General features: G+C 40.5%; 2 protein-coding genes across 17 annotated transcripts in view; one reads left to right on the forward strand and one right to left on the reverse strand.

Moving 5' to 3' along the window:
- The window catches only part of LYRM4 (LYR motif containing 4), a 105,920-nt gene extending 99,210 nt beyond the window's left edge, over window positions 1–6,710 (reverse strand). For all 11 annotated transcript variants that reach the window (XM_074827742.1, XM_074827707.1, XM_074827688.1 and 8 more), the window contains exon 1: window positions 6,575–6,710. In XM_074827742.1, coding sequence (XP_074683843.1) covers window positions 6,575–6,660 — 86 coding nt within the window. In that variant the 5' untranslated portion in view covers window positions 6,661–6,710. The remainder of the gene's footprint in view (window positions 1–6,574) is intronic.
- Window positions 6,711–6,749: 39 nt separating this feature from the next.
- Window positions 6,750–25,094, forward strand: part of FARS2 (phenylalanyl-tRNA synthetase 2, mitochondrial) — a 255,083-nt gene continuing 236,738 nt past the window's right edge. For 2 of the 6 annotated variants that reach the window (XM_074827581.1, XM_074827589.1), the window contains exons 1-4: window positions 6,750–6,841; window positions 12,770–12,836; window positions 13,399–13,485; window positions 18,181–18,312. The gene's annotated coding sequence lies outside the window, so the exon portion shown is untranslated. Of the gene's footprint in view, window positions 6,842–10,907; window positions 12,367–12,769; window positions 12,837–13,398; window positions 13,486–18,180; window positions 18,313–25,094 lie in introns of those variants that run through there. The other 4 variants (XM_074827570.1, XM_074827630.1, XM_074827565.1 and 1 more) reach the window with 3 other exon arrangements.

The raw sequence follows: 25,094 nt of genomic DNA on the forward strand, positions 1-25,094 counted from the left end.
TTGCCCCCTTGAAAGAAGAGGTCATTATGCAAGTACAGGTCAACTCAACCTATACTTGTGCAAAAAATCCAGCCACTCTCACGAACACTCTGAATCGGTGCCCGTGTGTATCTGACTATTTCCAGTGCCTGCTCCTTCCCCAGTTTCAGGAACCACTGAGACAGGCACCATGCAGAAATGCACAGTTGGAATTGCTACAGCAATAACAACTTACTCCTGGACATCCTTCTTCCTACTGTAACGGCAGTAGGAGAAGGCACCCTCTGAGCAGCTCCCCTCCTTTGCGTGGGCTCATTTGGTGTGGCCAGAAGGAGCCTTTGCTGAAATCCAAGAGCATAAACCCCTCAGTCCATAGCCCATGCGCAGAAAGCCCTTGCAGCCTGCCAAATCAACCTACTTGATCAGCTCTTAATAGCCCTCTTTCCCAAAGGAGCAGACTATAGGCTAGACTGACAGGCAAAGCAACATGAGAAAAGTTAGTCTATTAAATGGACAACAAGAAATTTCTTCTAAAGACAATTTCACTTCATATAACCACCTGTACAAGTTTCTACATCAGGTATGCTGCAAGAGGACCCACAAAGGTCCTATACATTGAATTAAGTTGCAACATGTAAGAAAGCTTCCAGGTCCGATACGTAAGAATGGAATCAAGGCACAACTGCAATATACTGATTGTGTATTCATGTTCCACCAAAAGTCCATTTCATTCCAAGTGACACAAGGTATTAAGGGGCTGGATGCAGCATCCGTGCCCAGCTGCCAAGGAGGAAGAAAAAAGGTTGCATTCATTCTCAAACAACTAATAACAACTCTCAAACAACTCCGACACTATAGATGTCAATAAAATGAGCTTGTAAGAAAAATATCAACACATGAAGATAGATAAAAGCAAAGAAGGCAGAAAGCTGAGGTAGGATTTAATACAGACATGACATGAATTTTCATGTTACTTCTTAAAAAATAAAGAATTCCATCTAGGAAATGAGAAGATGAACACATTTAGAATTTCTTTTTTAGTATCTTGTGTCAAATTTATGGTCAAAGAGTATCCTATAGCAGTTCCACATCTTTCTCCAGAGTATAGTATCTAAGAATCTTTCCATTAAGCATGCAGAAGAATTAAAATAACAAAGTGTATGCCAATATACTGCTATGTCCCAGTTCCTCACCTTAGCATAGAAAGTTGATCAGCACACTCACTATTTGAGCAAGGCTTTAATCTGGGTAGCTGTTAGCAAGAATTCTCAAAATGTAAAAGACTGACATTAGTGGAACAGCAACAGAAACAATGAGAAATGGTACACTGCTAAACAAGACCCCTTGTCCAAATGTTCAAGGATGGCTCTTTGTTTATTTTTGTGTTTAATCAGGAGTCACAATCAAACTTTACATAACAGCAGCTGGCATCTGACATAGTTCCTTCCATTTTCCTATTTGCAAGAAGCAGACTAAATCTTGCTTACACAGCAATGACCAGCAGCTGAAATTTCTTCTTAAACACAGATCAGCTTATTTTTTATGTATATCAGTAAGAGTTACCACCTCTACACATACAAGATACCCAGCCATCCATGCCAAATTTAATGACACTGACTATGAATGAGACTTTTTCTTCTCAGACTCATCTGGACTTATAGGATTAGAAACTCATTGCCATGAAGAAAAAAAGCATTTTGAGTGATTATCATTGTTCTTTACTCTGATTTCATGCATGCAGGAGATCTTAAACTGTAGAAACATAAGTTCTAATATTAAAACTTCATCTCACCAAACTTTTACATTAAATTCAGATATTAAGCTTAGTGCAAAACCACAGGAATCACTAACTTTTTTATTCAAAACAGCTTTAATGCCAAAAGACTAAACACATCTTAAGAACATGTTCTGCTCTGTCTAGTGGAATCCCCAAATTTTTACTTTCTAAACTTTCATTCAAAACAAAAAACCACATTTATTAAAAACACCTTGGGATTTTTAAAATTAAGATTGTCTACATGTTGATAAAAACAGAGACAGACTCAATCAAATTCTGTATGACATTTACCAAAGACAAGTGGAAGAAGGTCCTGCACCTGGGAGGACACAGCCAAAGAGCCCAGCACAGGCTAGGATCTGTGTGTCTGGGGAACAGCCTTGCCAGAAGAGACCTGGGGGTCCTGGTGGAGAACAAACTGAACGTGAGACAGCAGCGTGCCACTGCAGCAATAAAAGCAAATCAGATCCTGGGCTGCATCTGCTGGGGCATTTCTAGCAGACAGATGTGATCATTCCACTCTGCTCAGCACTTGTCAAGCTGCACCTGGAGTACTGTGACCAGTTCTGGTCCCCACAATCCAAGAAAGATGTGGACAGACTGGAGAGGTCCAAAGGAGGTCCACAAAGATGATCAAAGGGCTGGAGAACCTGCCCTGTGAGGAAAGACTGAAGGAGTTAAGTCTCTTCTACCTTTATAAGAGGCAGCTGGAGGGGGGGGGGGGGGGGAGGAAATCTCATCACAGCTTTCTGGTACTTAAAGGGCAGCTACAAGGAGGATGGAGGCTCTCTCTTCACAAGGAGCCACATGAAGAGGATAAGGGGCAATGGGTACAAGTTGCACTGGGAGAAGTTTTATCTGGACATAAGAAATTATTTACAGTGAGAACAATCAATCACTGGAACAACCTCCCCAGGGACATGGTAGAGTTCCAATTCTTGGAGGTTTTCAAAACACAACTGGACAGGGTGATAGATGATCTCACAGAGGCTTCCTTTCTCACAAAAGTTTGGACCAGATGATCTTTGAAGGGCCCTTCCAACCTGGGCTGTTCTATGGTTCTATGACTCCCTAAAATCAGATCAACAATTATGTCGTTCAAAGCAGGAAAAATAATTGGTGCTGAAAAACCAGTATAACTTATTTTGCTTGGTTTTGTTCTTAGGTTAGCAGAGATTTCCAAAGATCAGACTTACTAGTTCTAAAATCTTGAAGGACATATCTCAGATGAAACTGCATGCATTCAATTAACTTGTTTCCAATGCAAAACCTGTTTTGACAAATTTCCTTCCCTGATTCTTCTGTATTCAGTAGTTTAACTAATCAAATAATATTGTCCATTCTAATAGAAAAATCAAATTCCATTAAAATGAAATTTACATAGACAAGAAAAAATGTATCTATAAACAAAAATGCAACATCCACCAGTTAACAGAGAACATAATGGAGAGCTGGAATAAATATATATAAAAAAAATCAAGAGTTACCTTTAAAAAAAAGGAAAGAAATTATTTGCAGAAAAATTCTAACAGAGAGACTAAAAGCTTCTGACATTGCTCATAATTACAAGAAATTAAAGAATTAGAAAGGACACCAGCTGGAAGATGTTATATGATGTTTCCCAGAACTTACTAGCTAGTGTTAGTATCTTCATAGGCCCTAGGAAGGCTGGGGACCTGAAAATCATAGTAATGTTGGTTAGCTAGAATGTCTGGAGCTTATCCAAGTCAATCTCCCACTTGAAGCAGGCCTACCTGCAACAAGGTCAGGTCAGCCATGGTACTGTTCAGTTAGACCTATTATGAAAACTTTCAGAAATAGAGATGTCAAAATCTCTCAGAGTGGCCTGCCTCAGTCCTGTGCTACCCTTCCAGAGAAAACTCTCTTCCACTAGGTTCCTACAGGTTTTGACCACTGAGCTTCAGTCATGTTAAACAAACAAGAAACTTTAAAGTTCAGATTATCCTTGTTTGTAACCAGATGTGTTTTAATAGTTTTCACAAGTTTACAAATCCTTTTGTTTTCTGTACCAAAAAAAAGAGACACAACAGAAAGCCATTGTTTCAATCACAAATGAAATTCTATTTAGAAGTTAACCCTTAAATCAATTTAGTTGAGACCGTAATCCGACATGTTTTAAACTGTCAGGGGATCTACTTTTGTCAACCAAGCAGAAGAAAACAGTATGCTCATTAAGAACCACCTTTTTGACTCAAACCCTAGTATCTCCCCTGTTTGCATTTTGATTTTCCTCCAGTACAAATCACTCTTTCTTCCTCAGACTGTCTGCATGGGTAATAGGGCAGACATGAAATTACTTACAGTCTACTAAATCCTCTCTCCCTGCTGTTAAAACCTGGCCTACACATCTGGGCCTCCAAACACTCCATAGCATTTACTGTAGGACTCTGGAGATGCTCCTGTGTGTTGTTATTCTGAACACTGTCAGTGGTGACCTCAGTTACTTTAAGACATGAGCATTATTCTTCACAGTTATAGCACTAAAAGTTCTTTTGGGTGGTAGAAGATTTAGTACTACCGGATGATGTATAGAATATATTTACTAGGAAAGTCACAAAACAAAAACACTGAATTTTCCACCACAATCTATATGTACAGGTTTAAGAGAAAAAGCATGGCAAGCAAAGGAGGAGACAAGGAGCAGACAATAACCAGCTGATCATACTCCAAACATATACTTACAAATATGCACTGTTTACAATAATATTCTGAAATTCTCTAACTGAAATCATGAATCAATAAGATTAATCTGTAATACTTTCTACTTTGCTAGAAGTTGGTTCTTAAAGTCATTAGGTTTACTTCAGGGTATTGCCGTATCACACTGCAGCAGCCCTGAGGACACTGCAGGAGTGCTTATCTTGGCACAGAAGAAGCTAGCGGGGTGTCCATTTCATCTATGGGTGCGGTGTAAACACCAAGGCAGAATTGTTGTTGTGGTCCCAGCAGATCTCTACGTATAATAATTGCTGATAGTTTCTTGCTACAAACTACTACTGCTTTTAGTGCTCACAAACGTGTACACATCGCAAGATTTTATATAGCTGCTGATTTTACAGTATCTAAGGACAGGCCCATCAAAACCCGAGATCCTTCCCTTAAGGAAAGGAAAAACGTGCACTGTGATATGGTGTCAAAAACTCAGATATCCAAGGTATCACATAGCCTATGATTTCTATCCTTTAAAATTTGCTAGTATAAAAACACTAAAAGAAACAGAACAAGAAGTTTTACATTGTGTTAAGCAGAAAACTCCCCAGTGCACTTACTGTTCTGTGATAGCCTTGCATGCCAAAATCTCCACACAGCCAAGACCCCCCCAGGTACATACTTAATTCTGGGGGACCTGGGGAGGGGGGTTGGGATCCGACTATGGTTTATAGAGAATGGATGACAACAATTTCCCAAGTCCCCTGTGCGCCATCAGCAAGGGGCTGGGCAGAAGCAAGGCCACATGTGGTCTGTGAGGCTGGTGCCACCAATTACTGGTGCAACCACTGTGAGGTGTTGCTGGCTTGCTGTGGACTCAGCCTCCTCACCGATCACACCCCAGCACAAACCCATCGCTGAAAACACACCATGGCCCAGATGGGAGCTACATTCAACTGTTCACCAACTGTACATCTCATGGTCTTCAAGCCATCCCCGTTACATACAATCCTCCCTTTGTTAGCCAGAATAACAGCAAGCTGGGATACTCAGGACAACGAAGGGCAGGGGGAAGCCTTGAGAGCAGCGGAACTAAAGAAGTAGGAGGGGAACATGATGCACACACACACTGCTATGTGGAGTCAGCTCCAGCTCAGTTTCAGTCCCACAGCCTCCTTTCTTCTCAGGGCACTCCCTCACACATGAGGTTTGGGAAATACTTGTGCTATGAAGAGCGCAGAGCTCACCATGGTTATCCAAGTTCAAAGGCTTCTGTTCCCAATTCTTGCCAGGCTGGAGATGATTCACTGCAAAGGTAGCTCACATGTCTCTGCCCGTGGTCCAACTGAGTGGTAAAGTGAATAAGCTACCAGTGGGTAATACAATTTTGCCAGCGCTGGTGGGGAGCACTCCTCGTGAATGCAGCAGATACCCAATGGAAACCAGGCATATGCCTGTAGCACGCAGACAGGCATACCGTTTGCCAAAAACCGGTGCATGTCTTTCACAAGCAGCCAGAGAAGACAGCCAGCCAGCCACGCAGCACGGCATCCTGTGCGGCGGGAGGAGTGAATCCTGCTCCATCATCACACACAGCACCCTGAGCTTGGGCACAGCACATGGTGCCAGGGTTTGGCAGGGAAGCCAGCCTCCTCCAGCACAACCAGGGCTGCAACCTGGCCCCGGCTCTCCCCCACCAGGAGCAGGGCAGCATCCAGACCAGACACGAGCTTTTTCAGCCTGGGACAATCTGTCTTGTCCCTTCTTCCTACAACAGGAAGGGCCCATAACCTGATGCTTTTGAGGCAGCCCGGGGCCAGGCCCAGGGGCTGACCCTCCCCTGCGCCCTGAGTCGCTCCCCGGCCCATGCCCAGGCCCGGGCAGGACGCCGCGGCCGGGCCCGCTCTCGCTGCCGCCCGCAGGGCACGGCTGGGCCTGGGCGGCCGCCCGCTCCCCCGCGGGGTCCCCGGAGGTCACAGCTCCCCTGCGCCCACCAAAGACGAGCCCCTCAGGCAGACCCTGCCCAGCCCCAAACAAGGCCGGCACCCGCCCCCCTCCCCGCCGTTACTCGCACGCCTTCGCGGGGCGAAGCGGGGCCAGGGCCGCTGCCCGTCCCGGAGCCCCTCCCCGCCCGGGCCGGCAGCGCACCTGTAGTTGTAGCTCCCGAAGCGCTGGCTCTCCCGCAGCAGGGCCCGGTACAACCGCAGCACCTGGGCCCGGCTGGACGCTGCCATGTTGCCGACACCAGACGGGTCCTTCCCGCGGCGAGGCCCCTTTCCCCGCCCGCAGCGCCCAGGGCCGCGCCAGCCCCCGGAGCCGCCTCCCGCCGCCCGCGCCGGCCCCTCTGCGCGGCTCCGCGGCGGGCGGGCAGGGGCGGGGGCAGCCGCGGCGGCGGCGGGAGCGCACGGCCTGGCGGTGAGTGGCGGCGCGGCCCGCGGAGTGGAGGGGGCAGCGGCCGCGGCTCGGCCTGGGCCCAGCGCAAGGCCCGGGGCGGGGGCGAGGCCGCGGCCTGAGCGCCTCAGGGGCGGAAAAAGGCCCTTCCTCAGGGGAGGCAGCCCTGAGGGCGGCGTTTCGGCGCGGAGGGCTCGGGGCCGGTCCCAGGCCCGCGCGGTCCCGCCGGGTCGGCCCTGCCCGGCGCCGCAGATGCGGCAGCTCCGCCGGGCCTCCCACCCCTCAGCCCCGCCGCCAGGGCACTGCTCAAGCCTCGGCCTGCCCCGGAGCGGTGCCGCTGCCCCGCGGGGGCTCCGGTCGGGCCGGCCGCGAACGGCCCGGGCGCTGTCAGGGTGGGCAAGGCCCAAGGAACGGGGTGGGGGAACTAGTGTTCGAGTAAACTGGTCGGTGATAGCGTGTGCGGCCGTGCTGGTTTTGTTGGCGTGTTGCGTGGGGAGGGGAATGGTGGCGGGGTGGGATTGGTACAGGGCCTGGAAACGAGCAACAGGTGATGTGTGTTTGGTGACTGCTTCGAAATCGCTATGTGAGTTTGCAGTGAAGGCTGACCTGTGCTAGTGTACTGGGGCCTGATGTGTGACAGTGAGGTGTGAGTTGTTCCTGTCAGTGACCTGTTTTGTGTTCTGTGATTTAAACTAACTTGACCTGTGTAGTTCATCTACTGTTTAAGAAGTGAGAGACTCTGAAGGAGGTTAGCATGGATTTCCTGCTTCTCTGCTTTTATTTTCAATGGGAAATCTCCATTTACTTACTATTTTTCTTATTTTTTCCACAGCCCCATTTACTTACTATTTTTCTTATTTTCTTCACAGCTCTTGGAAATGACCACATAGGTTTTATCAGTGCTTTCCTCTAAGGTTCCCTATTCGTGCAGGTTTTCAGAAAATTAATAACTGCATTGAACTTTGGGTGAATTTAACACCCAGGCCCACATGTGTTGAAACTGGCCTCAAAGAGGGCAGTACCCAGGCCTATGGGTGTACCCAGTGTACCCAGTGCCTATGGATCATACAGTCCACATAACAATAGGGTACCTGAACCATTTAAAAAGTAGGTTCTGCCTGTTTATTTGCTAAATCTTGGTCTTTATTCTTCTCTGCCATAAGGCTGGGGCTCTTTCTCTACTTAAGCAGTTATTTTATTGTTTATACCAGAGACATCCTGATCCTTTTGTTGCTGGAAACAGCGTATACCTAGCATCCTTTTCTGCTGCAAGCTCTGCCACTGCAGAATAAACGGTACTTTGTAACTTACAGATATGATGCCCCAGCTGTATTTAATACTGATTTTTAAATATTATTAATAATATGATTTACTTCTAGTCATTACAGCGTTCCTACTTTCTTCACGGTATGTTTTATATATAGTAGATGTTTATATACATTCTACATGTCTCTGGTGAAAGTGCTTCAATTGCTGCTACTATTTGAACTCATGTTTTACTGTGTATGTACTTTGGGTATTATTATTTGTGTCAGTTGTACATCTGACGCAATTTACAGTTTATTGCATAGAACCAAAATAGTTTTATGCTTCTGGATGTAAATAGTATAGACACACATGGATTTATCTCAAATTCATCTTTACAAGTATGCTATATCTTAGCAGCCCTTTTAGGCTTCTGGAAACTGAGAATTTTCTGGATATAGAAAATTTCTTGGATGTTCTATCAAAACTAAAACTAGGAATGTTATTGGAAATCTGTGGAAAAATGAGACACTGTGATAAGCATCATGCTTTAGAGGCTTTCCCTTGTAAGTTACAAAGCTAGGTGTTTTGGGCTAGCTTTTGGCATTCAGGAAACCCAAAGAGTAAAGCAAGCATGCCCTTTAGTGACCCAATTCTCCTTGTAGTCCAAGTCGTATTGTTCACACAGATTGCCATGCCAGAAGTGGAGTCTGTCTGAGGTACTGGTGCTCCACCATTTTTGCAGCTGTTGGCGGCTGGGTTGCTTAATATGTGTTAAAGCAGAAAAAGCAGAAATCTTGCTTTGTGTCTGCAGGTTTATTATCTTTCCTGAAAGCAGCAGTGGAAACTCTGCCCTTTGTTTTGAGCATGGGCTTCAGACAGTTTAAGAGATAGGGGTCTGTCACATGCAGAGCAAAACCTAGCTTGGAGAGTTTAGCAAAGTTATCTGAAATCATTCTGTAGATGAGTGTGGCAGTTAGTCCATCTAATTTTACAACCGCCCTCTTTGTGAGAAATAAAGTTTTGATGCTACAGTCTTCAGCTCTAAAAGATGAGAGAGTAATTGGGAAGAAAGCAAAGCACATTAAGTAAATTTTGTTTACAAGAACACTATTGATTTAACATTTGTAAAGTAATTGTAAATGGTTTTGAAATAGCCTCAGGTGCTAATCCTGTTCCTGAATCTCCTTGACAGTTTTTGTGATTCTTTTAAAAAAAAATTTTACATTTTTATTAGATAACTATGTTTTTCTCTTAAAGGAAATCTCGTATGTTTAGAATTAGCAGTAAGTACATGCAATGTACTATCAAAGGCAAAGTAAACATACCAAAGGAAAAGAGACTTTCCTCTTGTCTCCCTTTCCTAGCTTAATCTTTATTACACTCAAGGAGGGAGGAACAATTTTTTGCAGAAACTTGTCATCTTTGTGCAGTTGGATTGGTGCTGTTGACTAGAAAAATTCTTAGGTATTTTATGTATTTTATTCTTGGAAGCAATGGATTACAGTCTCGGAAGTTCTGTCATTCTGCTGTGACTGGGGTACACGTGTTTTTTCTAGCCTTCTGTGTATGTGCCTCACTGCAAGCCTGCAGAAAATTTGAAGGACCGACACAGCCCAAATAACCATCGTTTTGTCCTTTGACACTGGAGCCTAGGTATGCCGAAGCAGTAGTCATCACTTCGTTAGCTGCCGCCTCATTCTCTAGGGGGAATCCACACCTGAATTTAATATAGACACCAAGCCAGGACCCATCAAGACAGGGGCAGATGATTTTTGGTTTTTTTTATCCCCAAACTTCTCTGGTTTAAAACTCAGTGCTGTTCTATTGTTACATTTTATAGGGTTGGGTCTAGAGATATGTTTTTCTTAATTGCAGTGATACATATAATCATTGTTGAAGGGGATTGGTGGGTGTTCATTTGTACAGAAGTCTTTGGTTTTGGCCTTTGGTCTGAGGAAGGAAGGTGACCTGTGCCTTGCCTTCCTGCATCTCTTGGGATAAATAAGCACTTCGAGAATGATATAATAGTATCGATATCTGGAACAGTTACTAATATTTTATATGTGTAGCTGCTTAAAAAAAAAAAAAAAAAAGTGAGTGTGTGTGAATTTGGATTAAATACCTGAAGAGACTGTGGACTGGTGTGAAAAGAAACAGCTGTTATATTCTCCATTACATATTGGATATTTTGTCGTACGTTGCTGAATTGTTCCTTGTGGTACACTATTTCAGCTTTATGACATGGCATTCAACACTTGAGAGTGTTTTCCTGGTACACTGCTGTTCATGTTCACTATTTTTCTTTGGGGGTCAGAATGGTAATTGATTGTTGTGATATTATCATCTCTCTTAATTATTGTTTTTCAATTTGTGAAAACATGCTAATTTTTCCCTGCTGCTGGGGTGTGGTTTCTCTCTCTTCTTCCCTGCTCTTAGTTCTTGATGAACACAGTGGGATCCTACCCAGTGTTGAGTAGAACCTTTAAAATAAGGTCTATAAATCACAAGAATTTTGGGATTTCAGTTGCAAATGTAACAAATTATAATTTAAACATTCCTTATCATGAGTAAAATTTCCACAGTATCAAAAGGAGGCCTTGAATAACTCTGCTTTTTAAAAAAAAATATATTTATTTCGTTTCCATATAGAAGAGAACATTTTTAATCAGGAGGAGAAACGTCCATGTTTCAAATTCAACTACGCTCCTACATTTTTTGTGCATTTTGGAAAATTCTACCTAAGAGTTCATTGGCAAGAAAAAAACGGAACAAAACTCTTCTCTCAGTCGCATTTTGTGAGTTACCCCATCTCTTTCCAAACTGAATTGCAGAAAGTTGTGTATTGTTTAAAGTAAGACTAAGAATAGTAATAATAGGAAAAAAAACTAAACCAATAGTGGGTTTTCTGTTGTAGTACTTGGTTGTGTAAGGAAATACCTGTTTTACCATTGCTCCTAAGCCTTTGCTGGTTCCTGATTTCTCATGCTTCAGGCATCGAACTGAAAGAAACACTGAATTTTGTTTTCCTTGTTGGCTTCGGTTATAATCTTCTAATTTCCCATGGCCTTGTGCAACACCAGAGGATTTCATGGGCATCGCATTGTTTGCTAATTATGTATCATGTTAAGCAGCTGGACAGTTCAGCAATTGTGGGATAATTTCTGGATCAACGACATGCAAGGTTGATATATACATATTGATTTTGAAGGGTGCTGGTAGTGGACATATGTTGGTAAAGTACTTTGAAATGCCTGAAATAAAAATGCTATAAAAGTCCAAAATAAAAAAGATAATTTTGTGTTACAGCAATAGGCAAGAGAATAAGTAACAGGAGATTAAAATGACAAATAATGCTTAAATAGTTCAGTGTAATGCATTAAATGTGAATGACACTTCTAACCTTAATGCTGATGAAATCCAAGGTACTTTTTCAAGACGAGAACCCAACAAGAAATGAATGTATTTTTGCTGTGTGGTTGGTTGTTATACTGAAATCTTACTGAGACACCTAATTATGAGAAGCAAGAAGGACAGGACATGTTAAGTGTTCTCATCCATGACCTCATCAATTCAGAAATGCTTTCTTTGATGCGCTTACCAGTGTTTTATCTAATTTAGTCTTAAATAACTTCCCTTTCTGTGGGAAAAATATACTACTTTATATTGTATCTTGCTGTTAAGAAATGTTTTCTGATGCTCAGCCTATGCCACCCTCTTCCCTAAGTTCATCCCACTCTTTCATTTATGCCCCTTAGAGTCATGCTGTGTAATTCCTCTCGCTCCTCTGTGATTTACACTATCATCGTATTTCTCAATAGCTGTCATCCAGCCAGGCTAACTTAGTTATTTTGATATTTTTTTTCTTCCTTTTTTAGGGGATATTGACATTTTTAGCTTAGGAAGCAAACTTAGCTGTAAATCAAGGACTGATATTTTGTTTAAGAGCGACTGAGAATCAATTTGTAGCCACCCCTGTATCTTTTTTGCTGACTTGTGATTGCCAGTTTGCCAGATTGGTTACAAGTGGTACTGCCAACCTGTCTAGTGAAAGATCATGATTTCATTCACGATGTCTTGCTAGAGCAAAGTTCTTTCTTCTTAAGTTTATTTTTGTCATATATGAATGTGTATGTGACTGTGTAAAAGCATGTGAATATGTATAAAAGCATGAGCACAGTCATGTCGTGGTAGTAATGGTCATGCTGTTCATCCCAGATTCTCCATGCTGCAACGTTGGGGATTCGTGCACAACTTACACAGTGCTGTGGGTTTTTTTCTGGTTACCCAGCCTCATGTCCCAGGTATGGGAAAAACAAAGACAACCTGCTGCTTGGGTGCATCCCAGTTCTGCTCCCTGCATTGGGGGCATGGGCCCTCTTGTGAGATGATACTAGGGGCTAGCTCCACTCAAGTCATGGGCTATTGTTTAAGTCCTTCCCTGAAAATCCACTTCGCTAAGGGTTTTCTTATAAGTACTTCCTGCATGATTATTTCCTGGAAGTGGTTCTTAGCACAAAGTATCAGTGGGGGTAGAAATATTACGTTGCTATAAGGTAGAGTGGAGCTGATGTAAAAAAACATGTTTTCCAAGGTAAAATAAAAGTGGAAAGTTCTTGTATAATATGTTGCAAAGGGGAAAGGCGTGACTTCTGAGAATGGGATGTGTGGAAAACACTAATATTTTATTATTTTTTTTTTTTTTAGGGAAAGAAAGTTTAAGGAAAACTGTGGTTTACAATGGACGTGTAAAGCAGCAAGGATTAAGTGGACTGTAAGTAGGCCATCTGTTTAGTTTTCTGACTGTGTGATGAGGGGAGAGGGAATATGATTTTCCGCTTGTAATGCGTTTTCATTTTATACAGTGCTATGCATCCACATGACTTTTTGTTCTGGTAGCTTGGACTTTTGGTCCAGAAAAAAGCCCAACAATTTAAATATGAAGCTGAAGCAGAGAAATCCAAAAAGAATATTTATGGAGAGGAAAGAAAACTATGGAGCAATGTTTTCATTTGAATGACAAAAACAATATACCCATATTAGCGAATCGTAGTAATGGTAGGGTTGAAGATAACTTAATTTTTCATGATCCTTGACATTCTTGATCTTTCATCTTGTGCCGCTATCAGTTTTATGTCCCCAGAGCTCTGGTCAGCATTCATGATAGTGCATTAGGGACATGTGTCTGAACATATCATGCTTCTGATGCATTTGTAAGATAAGATGAATTGTCAATATTTTCTTACATGCCTTCACACTTATAGACAGAACTTTATTTCTGTTTCTTTTTTTTTTTTTTTATATCTGGGGTGACTGTGTCAAAATTTGTCTTTCAGCCAGTCCCTGAAGAGAAGAAACAAAGCACTGACTACAGCTAACAGGCAAAGGAAGCAGAGCTGAGGAAAGATTATCTCTGCTTGCAGGTTAGTAATTACAAATAAATTTAGCTTTCTGAATCTATCTTTGACACCAGCACTTCCAGCCTTTTTAGGTAGTATCAAGTTTCATGAGTGAACCCTTGAGAGAGACAATAGTTATGGACTTACAAATCCCACTGTTAACCTTCCACTCTGTTATGTTCCTGTCCCCCATAGCAGAATAAGCTAAAGGCAATGTGTGTCTGTGTCTCTTCATAAAGTTTTGTGTCTTAGCTCAAGCTGGTGATGAGGGTGAATTTAAATGGGGGTGCATAGCTATGAAATGGAGCTGCCAGCTTTCCTATAGGGTTATGTTTAACATTCTGCAGAAAGGCAGGAAAGAGGAATGGGCGAAGAAATAGTTTGAAGTACTGTTCTGGGAAGATTTATGATTTTTTTATCTGTCTGGAGTCCCAAATTAAGTATCTCCCTGTTCTAGAACTTCTGTGATTAGCTTTTTCAAGTATGCTTTATAGACTAGGATCAGTTTTGCCCGATATCAGGTTTGGTGGTTGGTTTTGTGGTGTTTTGTTTTGTTTTGTTTTTTCTGGCACTCTACATGCTTTGTTCCCTTTCATTTATTTTTATGCAGGTGTTTTTCATAATTGTTTTATTTTTGCCTTTTTTGGAAATGAGTCCTGGTGAAGTATGTGTGCTGCATCTAAAATGGAGACAAACAGATAAACGGAGCAAATTATCAGGGTCCTTGCAGAGATTTAATGGTGCTTTGTTTAAAACTTTTTTGTGTATGATTTCAAAATTGGTTTCACTTTCAAGACATTGTTCAAGACCTTAATTGAGAGTGTCCTTGAGAGTATTAGCATAATCTTTTAATTGTTTTCTTATATATTTTGGCTGTAAACATAGCTTTTTTTTGCAACATTTGTTTTAACTTTGATTTTCTTTTACTAATTACTTTCAGGGTGAGAAAATGCATAGTGTATTACACTAGCTCTTCCCTTGGGAAGATAATATTCTAAAATGAACAGATATGGTATTGCATATGTAAAATTATCAGATATTGAAGAGATAACTATCAGCTCTGTATAGGTTTGTTGAACTTAGAAAAACTACTTGCTTTTCACACACACTAGCTTTGTCAAGTTTTATGGAAGAAAGTTGTTCTAAACAGATAGAGAGATGTTGCTTGATAGAGGTTAGATTTTTCTTTTTCTGTTTTCCTTTCTGTCCCTCTCCCTCCCTGCACAGATTGTGTTTCTTATTCCCCCATGCTTCCAATCCCAATGTATCTTATTCTGATACTGCCATTTTTTCACTGTTTTCTTGGGGTAGGTTATATTCTTAATATATTCATTCTACAAACTCTGCTGGGTAGATGAAGACTTGAGCTAAGTATGTGGGAACACCATGGTTATTCTAGTTGCTTTTCTCAGACTCCGTGTCTTGTTTTTTAAATGATTTCTTTATAAACACTATTTAAGAGATATTGCAGGTTCTACCATCCTATTCCCTCACCTGATATTAGGAGTTCATTTGATACCAGTGTCCCCTGACTGCTCTCATTCCAGATCATGAGTGACAGAGCCTGATGGGCCTGTATGGAACTTGATCTTTCCACATGTTGCAAATTACAATTCTACAAATGGTTTTAAAGAAAAAAATAAGAACGCCTGTGTTTTAATTTTGATTCTCTTAGTACGTAATGGACGTGGCATTAACTGAAGATTGTTTTGCCATATGTGACCTTGAGCTATAATAACACCTTATTCTTCATTAATAATAAAGATTTGATTCTTTCATGTTATTGTTTTCTTTTTTTTTCCTAACTTATATAGCTTCTTCCACCCAGTCAGTATGTGTATCTTGGCTCAAAATGCAAGACGAGGGGGTGTTGCCTTTGTTATCTAAAGACCAGATGGAGAAATACTTCTGTGCACCGTAGTCTGAGATGTGTATCCTGAGCTCTAAGTTTTCTTTCACTGAGGCTTGCTCTGGAGAGAAGTGTGACTTTCAAGTATCTGGTGCCACAGAAGGGTTATCTGACATAATTAAAATATATGGCTTTCTCAGGGCCTTTCAAGCAAAGGTTTTCTTTTGTTCTTTGTGCTGTGCTTTATCTGGAGTAAGTATATCAACATTAGCAAGCCTTATAGGAGATGTTATCTGGTAACATTAAGGATAATAAAGCACAAAGCTGCTAGGGAACCCATTATTCTGGGGTGTTGTCAGCCATGGACCCAAATATATCCTGTTTTCTAAAATTAATGACAGAGAAGGAAGTTAGTGATTCTAGTCTTGTTCTCTTTACTGTAACACTCTCAAACCTTTTTTATCCTGGTAGCAGGACTGGATGGAGACACAATTTAAACCTACATTTAAATCATACTTCCCTTGCTTTACTTGCTACCGAGTATCTTCTAGTTCTTCTTTAACAAGTTACAGAAGATGTCAGCACCTCTTGAACGCTGTAAAGGTAGTAATGTTCAGACATAATCAAATACAGTGTTACAAGGTGCCTGAATACAGATGAATTAATCCTAGCCATAAACTTTAACAGAACCGAAGCAGTTGTATCAGGAAACTAGAACAGGATTAAGCAAATCCATTTTAAAATTTGACTTGTATTTATTTGGATAGGCAGAATTTTAAATTGAGGGATTTTATTCTAAAATTTCACATGAGTATTTCAGCAGCATTGTCTATAATTCAGTATGACTTGTTGCAGTTAAAGTATTTTTAAGGAAAAAGACTATACTCTTTACCCTTAGGCTCTAAACATATATCCCTGCTTTGGCTGGGATAGAGTTAATTCTCACAAGAAGCTGGGAGGGGGCACGGCCAGGATAGCTGACCTGAACTAGCCAAGGGAATATTCAATACCATATGATGTCATGCTTAGTATATAAACTGGGAGAGCTGGCTGGGGAGGAGGGATTGCGGCTCAAGAACAGGCTGAGCATCAGATTCCGGTTGGTGAGCAATTGCATTGTGCATCACTCACATTGTACATTCTTTTATTTGTAGTATTATTATTATTTCATCTCTTCTTGTGTTGTCCTATTAAACTGTCCTTATCTCAACCCATGAGTTTTTACCCTTTTCTTTTGATTCTGCTTCCCATCCCACCCTCCCTGCGGGATGGGATGGGGAGGAGTGAGCGAGCGGCCATGTGGTGCTTAGTTGCTGGCTGGGCCTAAACCATCACAACATAGTTAATGTGTTTCTTTAGCTACTGTTACAGAAAATGTTTCCTAATATAAGTAGAATATTTTCAGATTGGGTTTTCTGTCTTTTGGTAACCTGTATACATTCATAACTGTAGAATATACAAACTAAAATTTTAAAGATTGTTAATGGAAGTTGTCTAGGCAGTTAATTCTTGTGAGGAGTCTTGAGTACACTTATTCTTAAAAGAGCGAAGTAAGTCTTTTATCTTGCAGCCCAGCAATGTATTGGAAGACTGATGAGGCAGCACAGAGGCTTCATCAAGTCATGTAGGATTTTGAAGAAATACATTATCCATCCACCAGTGGTAAATTTCAGTGCTGGAATCAAGGAAATAACACCAGAGTAGTTAAAAAATGAATATGTCTAGGTAATAAATAAGTTTGCTAAAAACACTAGGGTAAAGGCAACCAACCTGAAAATGTTTAGCAGTGTAATCTTACTTCATTTTTGTTTTACCTTCTGAAATTTGTATTGCTGTGAGACCAACTGTGTTGAGACAGATACTATGATTGTGTGAGACTTGCTGGCAGAGCTGTCCGTATTGTTTGCAAATCCTGCTGTTCATGTGCATCCGGCATTTTGTGTAGGTTAAATGAGTTGGAATGAACTGTGTCATTTAGAAACTTCTGTGGTGGGTTGGTTTTTTTCCGTTTACAACATGCCAGTCAATACCACACTCTGTGTAGGCTAGCTGCTTTTTCCTATACTTTTGTTTTATTTGTTTTCTTTATTATTATTTGCTTATCATGTGATTTGGGATCCAATGTAAATGATGACACAGAGTTTCTAACTATATTTTGTTTGCTGTAACATTGTATATATAGACTAAGACTTCGGGTTAATAGTTCTTGAGAGATGAAGGGGTCTTCTACTTCTAAACCCCATTAACAGTAAGGGAACAGAACAGCCTAAATCACTAGCGCATAAAGGGAAGAATAAAAAAAAAAATCTCTTCATTGATTTCTGTTTCACTCAGTCAACAGAAAAGAGCTTCAGCGATAGGGAATCATACCGAAGCAATAAAGGCTTTTGCATTATGTAAAAAAAAAAAGTGTGGAGTAAATAAAATTTACTTCTTAGTACAATTTGTAGGTCCCATCTACATGTTTCAGAGATAATGGGCCCTTATTAAGGAGAGTGAGCAGACAGAAGCGTTTTTCCAGAGCGGTATGAGCACCTGGGTAAATTTATAGGAATCTGTTTTTACTCATATCTTAAACTATAATAGTCTATGTTATCCTGCAGCTATGTCTGTACTCAAGTCAAGAGCTGAGTTTAGAACCATTTCTTGCATGTCTGGGCACAGTCAAAAAAACCTGATAGCATAATTCTTAATTGGATGCCTAAAAGTGGCTCTGCAGAAATCTTCTCTGGCAACACGAAGCAGAAGAAAGGTGGTAGGAATTTCAGTCATTGTTTTCTGACACCTCTCTCTTTAGTCTTGGACAGGGGTTGAGTGAGAAGGGACAAGCAGACCAGGAGATCATTTCACATTCTGATTATGGATTTCAGGGCTCCCTGAGGGATGTTTTTGCACTGCTTGGGAATGAAATCCTGCTGCTCTGACTTCCTACTCACAAGGTTCCCAGTGGTGCGGCACAGCCATCCAGGGCTTCTGAGTAGCTACAGCAAAGGAGACCTGAGGTGTGGTAATAAAAACTGTTGTAACATCATTCCCTTTCCATTGTTTTTGATGTGGTTCTCTAACATGAAGTGGAGGAGGTGCTAAGAGTAGACGTCTTTGATTATACCTACAAAACTTTTTAAACTTGGATGTGATGGATTTGGTCAAAGAATATGCTTTTTCCAACAAGAAGTGCTTGGAATCTTAGAGTAGGAAAGGTGTAAGGTGGTCAGCTAGGCAGCATTGCATACATAAGTTTTATTGAAACTATGTCTAAACACCTTTTTTCATTTAAGCCTGTGTTCCTGTATAGATGGAATGTGAAGTTTTAGGCATAGACACCATTTCTCCTGTCAAAAGCTGACAACTTCAATTTTCATTTAACTGACTCTTGATTCTCAAACAGAAAAGATTATTTTTTATTATTCAGTTTCCTGTGCAGTGCTCATTAGATTTGAGACATTGTGCAATGGCTAATAGCAGTGGTGCATATATTGGATTCCCAAATAAAGACTTTACAGCAACTCCTGTCCAGCTCTGCTTTCAATGAATGAGAGACTTTAGGCTGATGTGAATGGATGTCTGCTGAAACCCTGACTTCAAAGAGACAGAACTAAGTATCTGTGCAGCACTGGAAGCTGAGTTTAATTCTGAAATTAAATTCTCATTTTTAATACAAGGATTTAGTGAAAAATAGAATGTGAAAAAGCATTGTTAACAAGAACTGAATCAAAGGCTATTCAGATTTTCAAAGGCTATTCAGATTTTCAAAGGCTATTCAGGTTTCATAAATGAAATGTCCAGTTTACTGAAATTGTTCAACAATTGTGACATTGCATTTCACATGTAATTAAAAATAGATAGTTATTTGATCTGAACATTCATTCTTTATTTCTTTGACTTCAGATTACTTTAGATATCTTTCTCTTAATTTTAGGGAGCCTTATAATTTTAGTGCTCTATTTCCAGTACATTTTCCATGCTCAGATATGGTAATATATTGCTGCAGTGGTGAACAATGTGGCACATAAACTTAAAATGAGGGTAAACCTTTATGTAAAAGAAATAGTTGAAATCTTTTAAAGCTATTGATGTAAGAATAATAGTTGGAGTCTGTTTTCCTTCAAAACCTGGAGTAGCCTCTAATACAGCTTTATGGAAAAGATTACTTAATTGTATGTAATGTAGTCAGCTGTCAAATAATTAATTTAAAATTCATATCTGAGGGGAGATACAAAGTCTGTAGACTCATATGGAGTCCTCTTCACTTTCACACTGTTGGAGTGCTTTTGATAAAGAACAAAGAGGGTGGAGTAGCAGTTAGCTGTCTGGAACTGATCCACAGCTTATTGAATTAAATGGGAATTTTTTTCATTAACTTTGATCATCCTTGGATTGAGCCTGTATGCATATGATTTAATTAGTAGCGAGCTTCAGAAATGCTGGTATGTTGGCTTTTCTAGTGTCCTATCTACTGAGATGGTAATTACATAATCCAATATATTTGTATATCTATGATATGGCAAATGCAGAAGTACCTGCTGTTGGCCTTCCTAGTGCTGGATGTTCAAGAGACAAAAGGTAGACATCTTACTTCCAAACCTTTTTCTTTCATGATAATTATAACATCATATCTGATCATCTTCTATTACACATAAAACAGATCTATTTCTGTGTCATTGAAGATATTTTTGTGCCAAAAAAGGGAGCATATTGTAACTTTATTGTATGTCTACTTTTCAACCATATCCAAAAAACCACTTAAGTTATATTTAACATTAAGGGTTAAAAATGCAAACTTTTGATAGGTTGTCTTCACCTGATAGCAAAAAAGAGGTTCTCTAATGCCAATTGTTTAGTTGTCCAGCAAAGTAGATTTCCATCATGGATCATGTTGAAGGTATATCTAGTAGTGCTGTCACTTTGGTTTTGGTTGTTTTTTTTAAATTGTATGAAGCGGTGTGGCTTCATGTTGGGAGGTGCCTTTACATTTTACGTGACTTTGGGGGGTAACCAGAGGAAACCTCTCTGCATAAAGGCAAGTTTGCCGCAGTTTTGTAGGCAAAGCTGTTGCACAGTCTTGGTTCAGAGTGATGTCTCATCTGAGCATTTGAAAACAGATTTCTATCACATCAGTCCATGCTGTGTTGTACATCATTAGGTGAACTGCCCCAAAGTCTTATCTGGAGCAATTCGTGAAGTTAAATACTGTTTGGGGTGAGGGAGGAAGGGTGGTGGGAGCTGGGAGCTGGCTGTGGGTATTGACACAGGATGCAGAGATTCCATGTAGATGTGTCCTGTGTTTGCTTTGCAAATATTGGCAGATCCTGTTGTCTGAATGATTTACAGTCTAAGGGTTTATGAAAGCTACCAGGCTTCTTATGTATTAGTAGCATAAATAGGAATAGTGGGTAAAAATACCAAGGTAGAAAGTGGGGTGTTAGCTTATAAACTATTCTCAATTTAGCAGTTGTGTAACTAGCCATAAATCTGTCACTTCAGTTTGCTTATACTTTTGATAGTTTGCACCCAATTTTTAGCACAATAAGTAGAGATTCTTGAAGGTGTCAGTTGCATACCTGTCAATGAAAACTAACCTAAAAAAATCAGGTCTGTGTCAGTCAAAAAATGTTAAAAGGAGCTCTATTTTTTTTTTCCTTTTTTTTTTTTTTTTAGGGGCATTTAAGATTTACTGAAGCAACATTAAATGTTATACCAACAAGATGCTGAGGTTTTAGGTGGTATTTTCTCTGCTGCTTTACAGGAAAAAACCTTCCATAACGACTGCAACATAGCACAGAACATATGCTGCTTTTGAGGAAGACATTGCCTTCTTAAATAAGCACGACATATGTTCAGGCCACACTGATGTGTGATTGTGTATCATCTACAGTGATTTTGGGGGACGTGTATTACAAGAATATCTCTGTATGCTTTAAGGGGTGATCCAGACCTCGGAAAAGGAATGGAGTAGGTGATCTAAGTAGTTGGGGTTTTTTTTTGTCTCTAGATGCAAATTGATGAGCTTATATTGCTATTTCTGCATTTGCATTTGAGAAGGGACATAGGTAAGCAAATGATTTTTCTCACTTGCCTTTGTTTCTCAAAAAATTAGTAACTCCTTTTAGAAGGAGAACTATATTTTTGAGGTACAAATCTGAGAACCTGAAGAATGAAAATGTATACATGGTCTACTTTTTTGGTGACAAATGGGAATAAGAGCAGAAAAATATTGTTTAATATATTTAATGTATTGTGAAGCAAGATATCATATCTTGCTTGTTGTGTATCTTGAAACAGCATAGGTAAATGATCAAGGTATTATTGTACAGTGTCACAAACCTGCTGTTTGATGACTGGCACAAGATTTTCAAGGATATAATTTGAGAATAGTTGTCTGATCTCTACTGATTAGGAATTGGGATTTGGTTTCTTCTGTTTGAATATGTCAGTTCATCAACTTCTCTAGCTCTCACGTAGCTTACTGTTTCTGTGTAGTCTACTGTTCCAAAAAATTACCATCACTGCTGTCATACCTCCCAACACCTTTGAAAAGGCAGACCTCTAAAAAAGCAGTGAGTCCCCATCTTCTGCCCAGGATCACCCACAGAGGAATGTGCAGTTTGTGTTGCACAGCCTCTCTGTGCACGTAGGATTTAACTCTACAAAGTCTCTCCATTAATCCCTGTCCATCTACAGTGAAATGCAATGGCAGCTTGTTTCAGATTTCTGGATGTTAATCTGTTCACGCTTAAATGTATTGCAGCCCAGTGTAAACCCAGAATAAAGGGCTTAATAAAGGAGAGACCCTATTAATGCCTTGGCTAAAGCAGAGGTAGCAAGATGAATTACCTTACCCTTACCACTGAATCTGCAAACGAGCTTTGCCTCCAGACACAGAGGAAATAAAGTTTTGCTGGTTCTGCTGCTTGCAAAAAAAGGCTTACTGTAAACTCCTTACCCTGAGGATTAATTATGTTCTGTTGGCTGACACATCTTACAGAAGTGGAAAAGAGAATAGTGCTGTCTGAAATATTTTTAAAAGAAATGAGAATGAATGCTTTATGAAAAAGAAGTGCATGTGTTGTCTTTCAGACTATTTTAGAAGAATAGCGTGTCTACAGGAGAGAGCTTGAGACACAAGACGCTATTTTTCCCAGTCTTGGAGATCATTAGCAAATGTTGGAATTTCATAGAAATGATAATCAACTGTAAATATAAACTGTTAGATTGCTGCAGAGGGAGAAGATTGCTTAGACAGTATACCTTACAGTAACACTTCTACTTCTTTAAAGCTGTCAGTGTGTTGCCATCATCTGGAAAAGTACACAATAGCTTGTCATAAACGTATCAACTTCCTTGCCCAAGTGAACATCTCAGTTGGTGATGTATGAGATCTTCAGTGAATTATTTTTAAATGAAAGCTGTTCTCATTTTGTGCTTTTAACCCCCTCTTGCCACAACTAAATTCTGAAGTAGTAATATTCTAGATGTTTCGAATATAAATCAAAAGTAAGAAAAATAATTTTACAGTCCAAGTCCAAGAAATCAATTAATCTTTGATTTTTTTTTTTTTTAAATTTTGGTTGTTTGATTCATTATAGAAATCACAGAAATCTTCCAGCATATTTTGTTTTTTCTCAGTGCAGTAGCTTTGGAGGAGAATTCTGTTGTCTTCATCTTATAGAGTTGCAGAGTTCATCACTGTGTAGTACTGGTAGCTAGATGAAGAAAGGAAAGAAAAGGTTTGGCATTTGTAGTACATTGTGTACTTCAAGTCAGGAGTAGACAAGGTAGATAGTAAATGGGGTTTCTAAGACCTGAGAAGTGGATGTATAAATGTGACATTTCTCTTTGTGTGACTTGTCAAGATACTTGTGCACCTTTGAATCTTTCCCCAGTTTTGCACATATAGTCTCTGCCCATTCTCCCTTTCTGAAAAGATGAGTTAGCTCAACTATAGATTTGGCAAGCAAATGTATTTTGTGATTGTCTCTGTATGAGGAATTTATGGGGGAGAGCATTAAATTGAAATTAGTTATAATTAGGTGGCCCAGAGAGTTTGTGGAAATTCTGTCCATGGAGACATTCAAACCCAACTAGACAAGTCCCTGAGTGACCAGCTTTGAATGCGGTTTTGGACTAGACCACGCCTCCAGTGGTCTATTTGAACCTAAATTATTCTATGATTCTGTAATTCTGTGAATTACAGAAGTTTGTATTCACTTCTAAAGGGGGCTGGTCCTGGGGTTATTGTTATCTTTAGTATGTGTTAAGTCCTGTCATCCCTAAGCCCAGCTCTGTGACTGTCCATCTCTTGCTGTCATTAGGCTTTGCTTTCCTTGTGGGCAGGTTACAGGAGATTGTAACCATCATGAGAAGTTAGAAAGTGGGGGGTAGACCTTCACTGTAATTGTACATTAATTCTGTGGAGGACTTATGACTGAGATTTGAAATAAGGGTGTGCATGCTGTGAGCAACTGGGATGTATGTGGAGAAGAATTCCAGTTGCTAAACCTTTGGGTTCTTTGTATCTGGATCATGTTATCCTGGAGCTTGGACTTCTTTCTGGAGTGGACTAAGTTGGAACGACTAACCCAAAGAGAGGGCTCATGTATCCTGAGAGCAAAGTACAATGCAAACTGTTTTCCTTATACTGCTTATTTACTTAGACCTGCAGTTTTGGAAGGGTGTTTAAAACTTTTTTTCTCTAATCTTCCACTTGTACTGAGAAAGCTGGCCCTTTGTGGTACCCATCACCAGTGCAAGGAAGTGGAGCGAGTGCAGAGGAGGGCAACAAAGCTGGTGAAGGACCTGGAGAATAAATCCTATGAGGAGCGATTGAAGGAGCTGGGACTGTTCAGTTTGAGGAAGAGAAGGCTCAGGGGAGACCCCATCACTCTCTACAAGTACCTGAAAGGACATTGTAGAGAGGTTGGTGCTGGTCTCTTCTCACGGGTAATTAGTGATAGAACAAGAGGGAATGGCTTTAAACTGCAACAGGGGAGGTTTAGACTGGACATTAGGAAAAAATTTTTCACAGAGAGTGGTCGGACAGTGGAATAGGCTGCCCAGGGAGGTGGTGGAGTCACCATCCCTGGATGTGTTTAAGGGTCGTTTGGATGAGATGTTGGGGGATATGGTGTAGGGGAGAACTTTGTAGAGTAGGGCTGATGGTTGGACTTGATGATCCCAAGGGTCTTTTCCAACCTGAATGATTCTGTGATTCTGTGAAGCCACAGTAACAGCAGTAGTTAATTACCCATTTTGAGAATCAGATGTATCAATTTTTCCCATTCCAGGGGACATTACTGCAACTTTTGCTGTATTTTCTGTATCCCTTTCCCATTGCTTCTATTAAAGTTTTTTTGAGCGGTGACAATATCCCAAACTATGCTTGAACAATTAGTACAGTAGGCCATCTGATGCCAGTTTGATTGCTTGAGGACCATAGTACATGGAAAAATCCTCTATGCAACTTGAAGTAGATTCACAAAGGAGGATGTATTTTTCCAGTCCCTGTTCCCCATGTGCATACATGAAGAAACAACCCCCCCAATTCCAACCAAACATCCTGCCTTTTGAAGATTATGCCTCAGGTGTGCATGGTCAAGCCGGAATCTGGACTTAGGTGACCTTATTCTGTTACTGGAAATATTCAAAGTAATTTGATTTTAAAAAAGAATGCTAGTGATTTCAAGTTGAATTGCTTTCCATTGCTTGAAATATGAGGCGATGTATAGAAAATAAGATGACAGGTTAGTAGTATTTTTGGAGGCTGTCCTTCAAGATGCTGTGCTGG

Source organism: Strix aluco, chromosome 1, assembly GCF_031877795.1.
Source record: "Strix aluco isolate bStrAlu1 chromosome 1, bStrAlu1.hap1, whole genome shotgun sequence".
NCBI classification, from domain to species: Eukaryota; Metazoa; Chordata; class Aves; order Strigiformes; family Strigidae; genus Strix; species Strix aluco.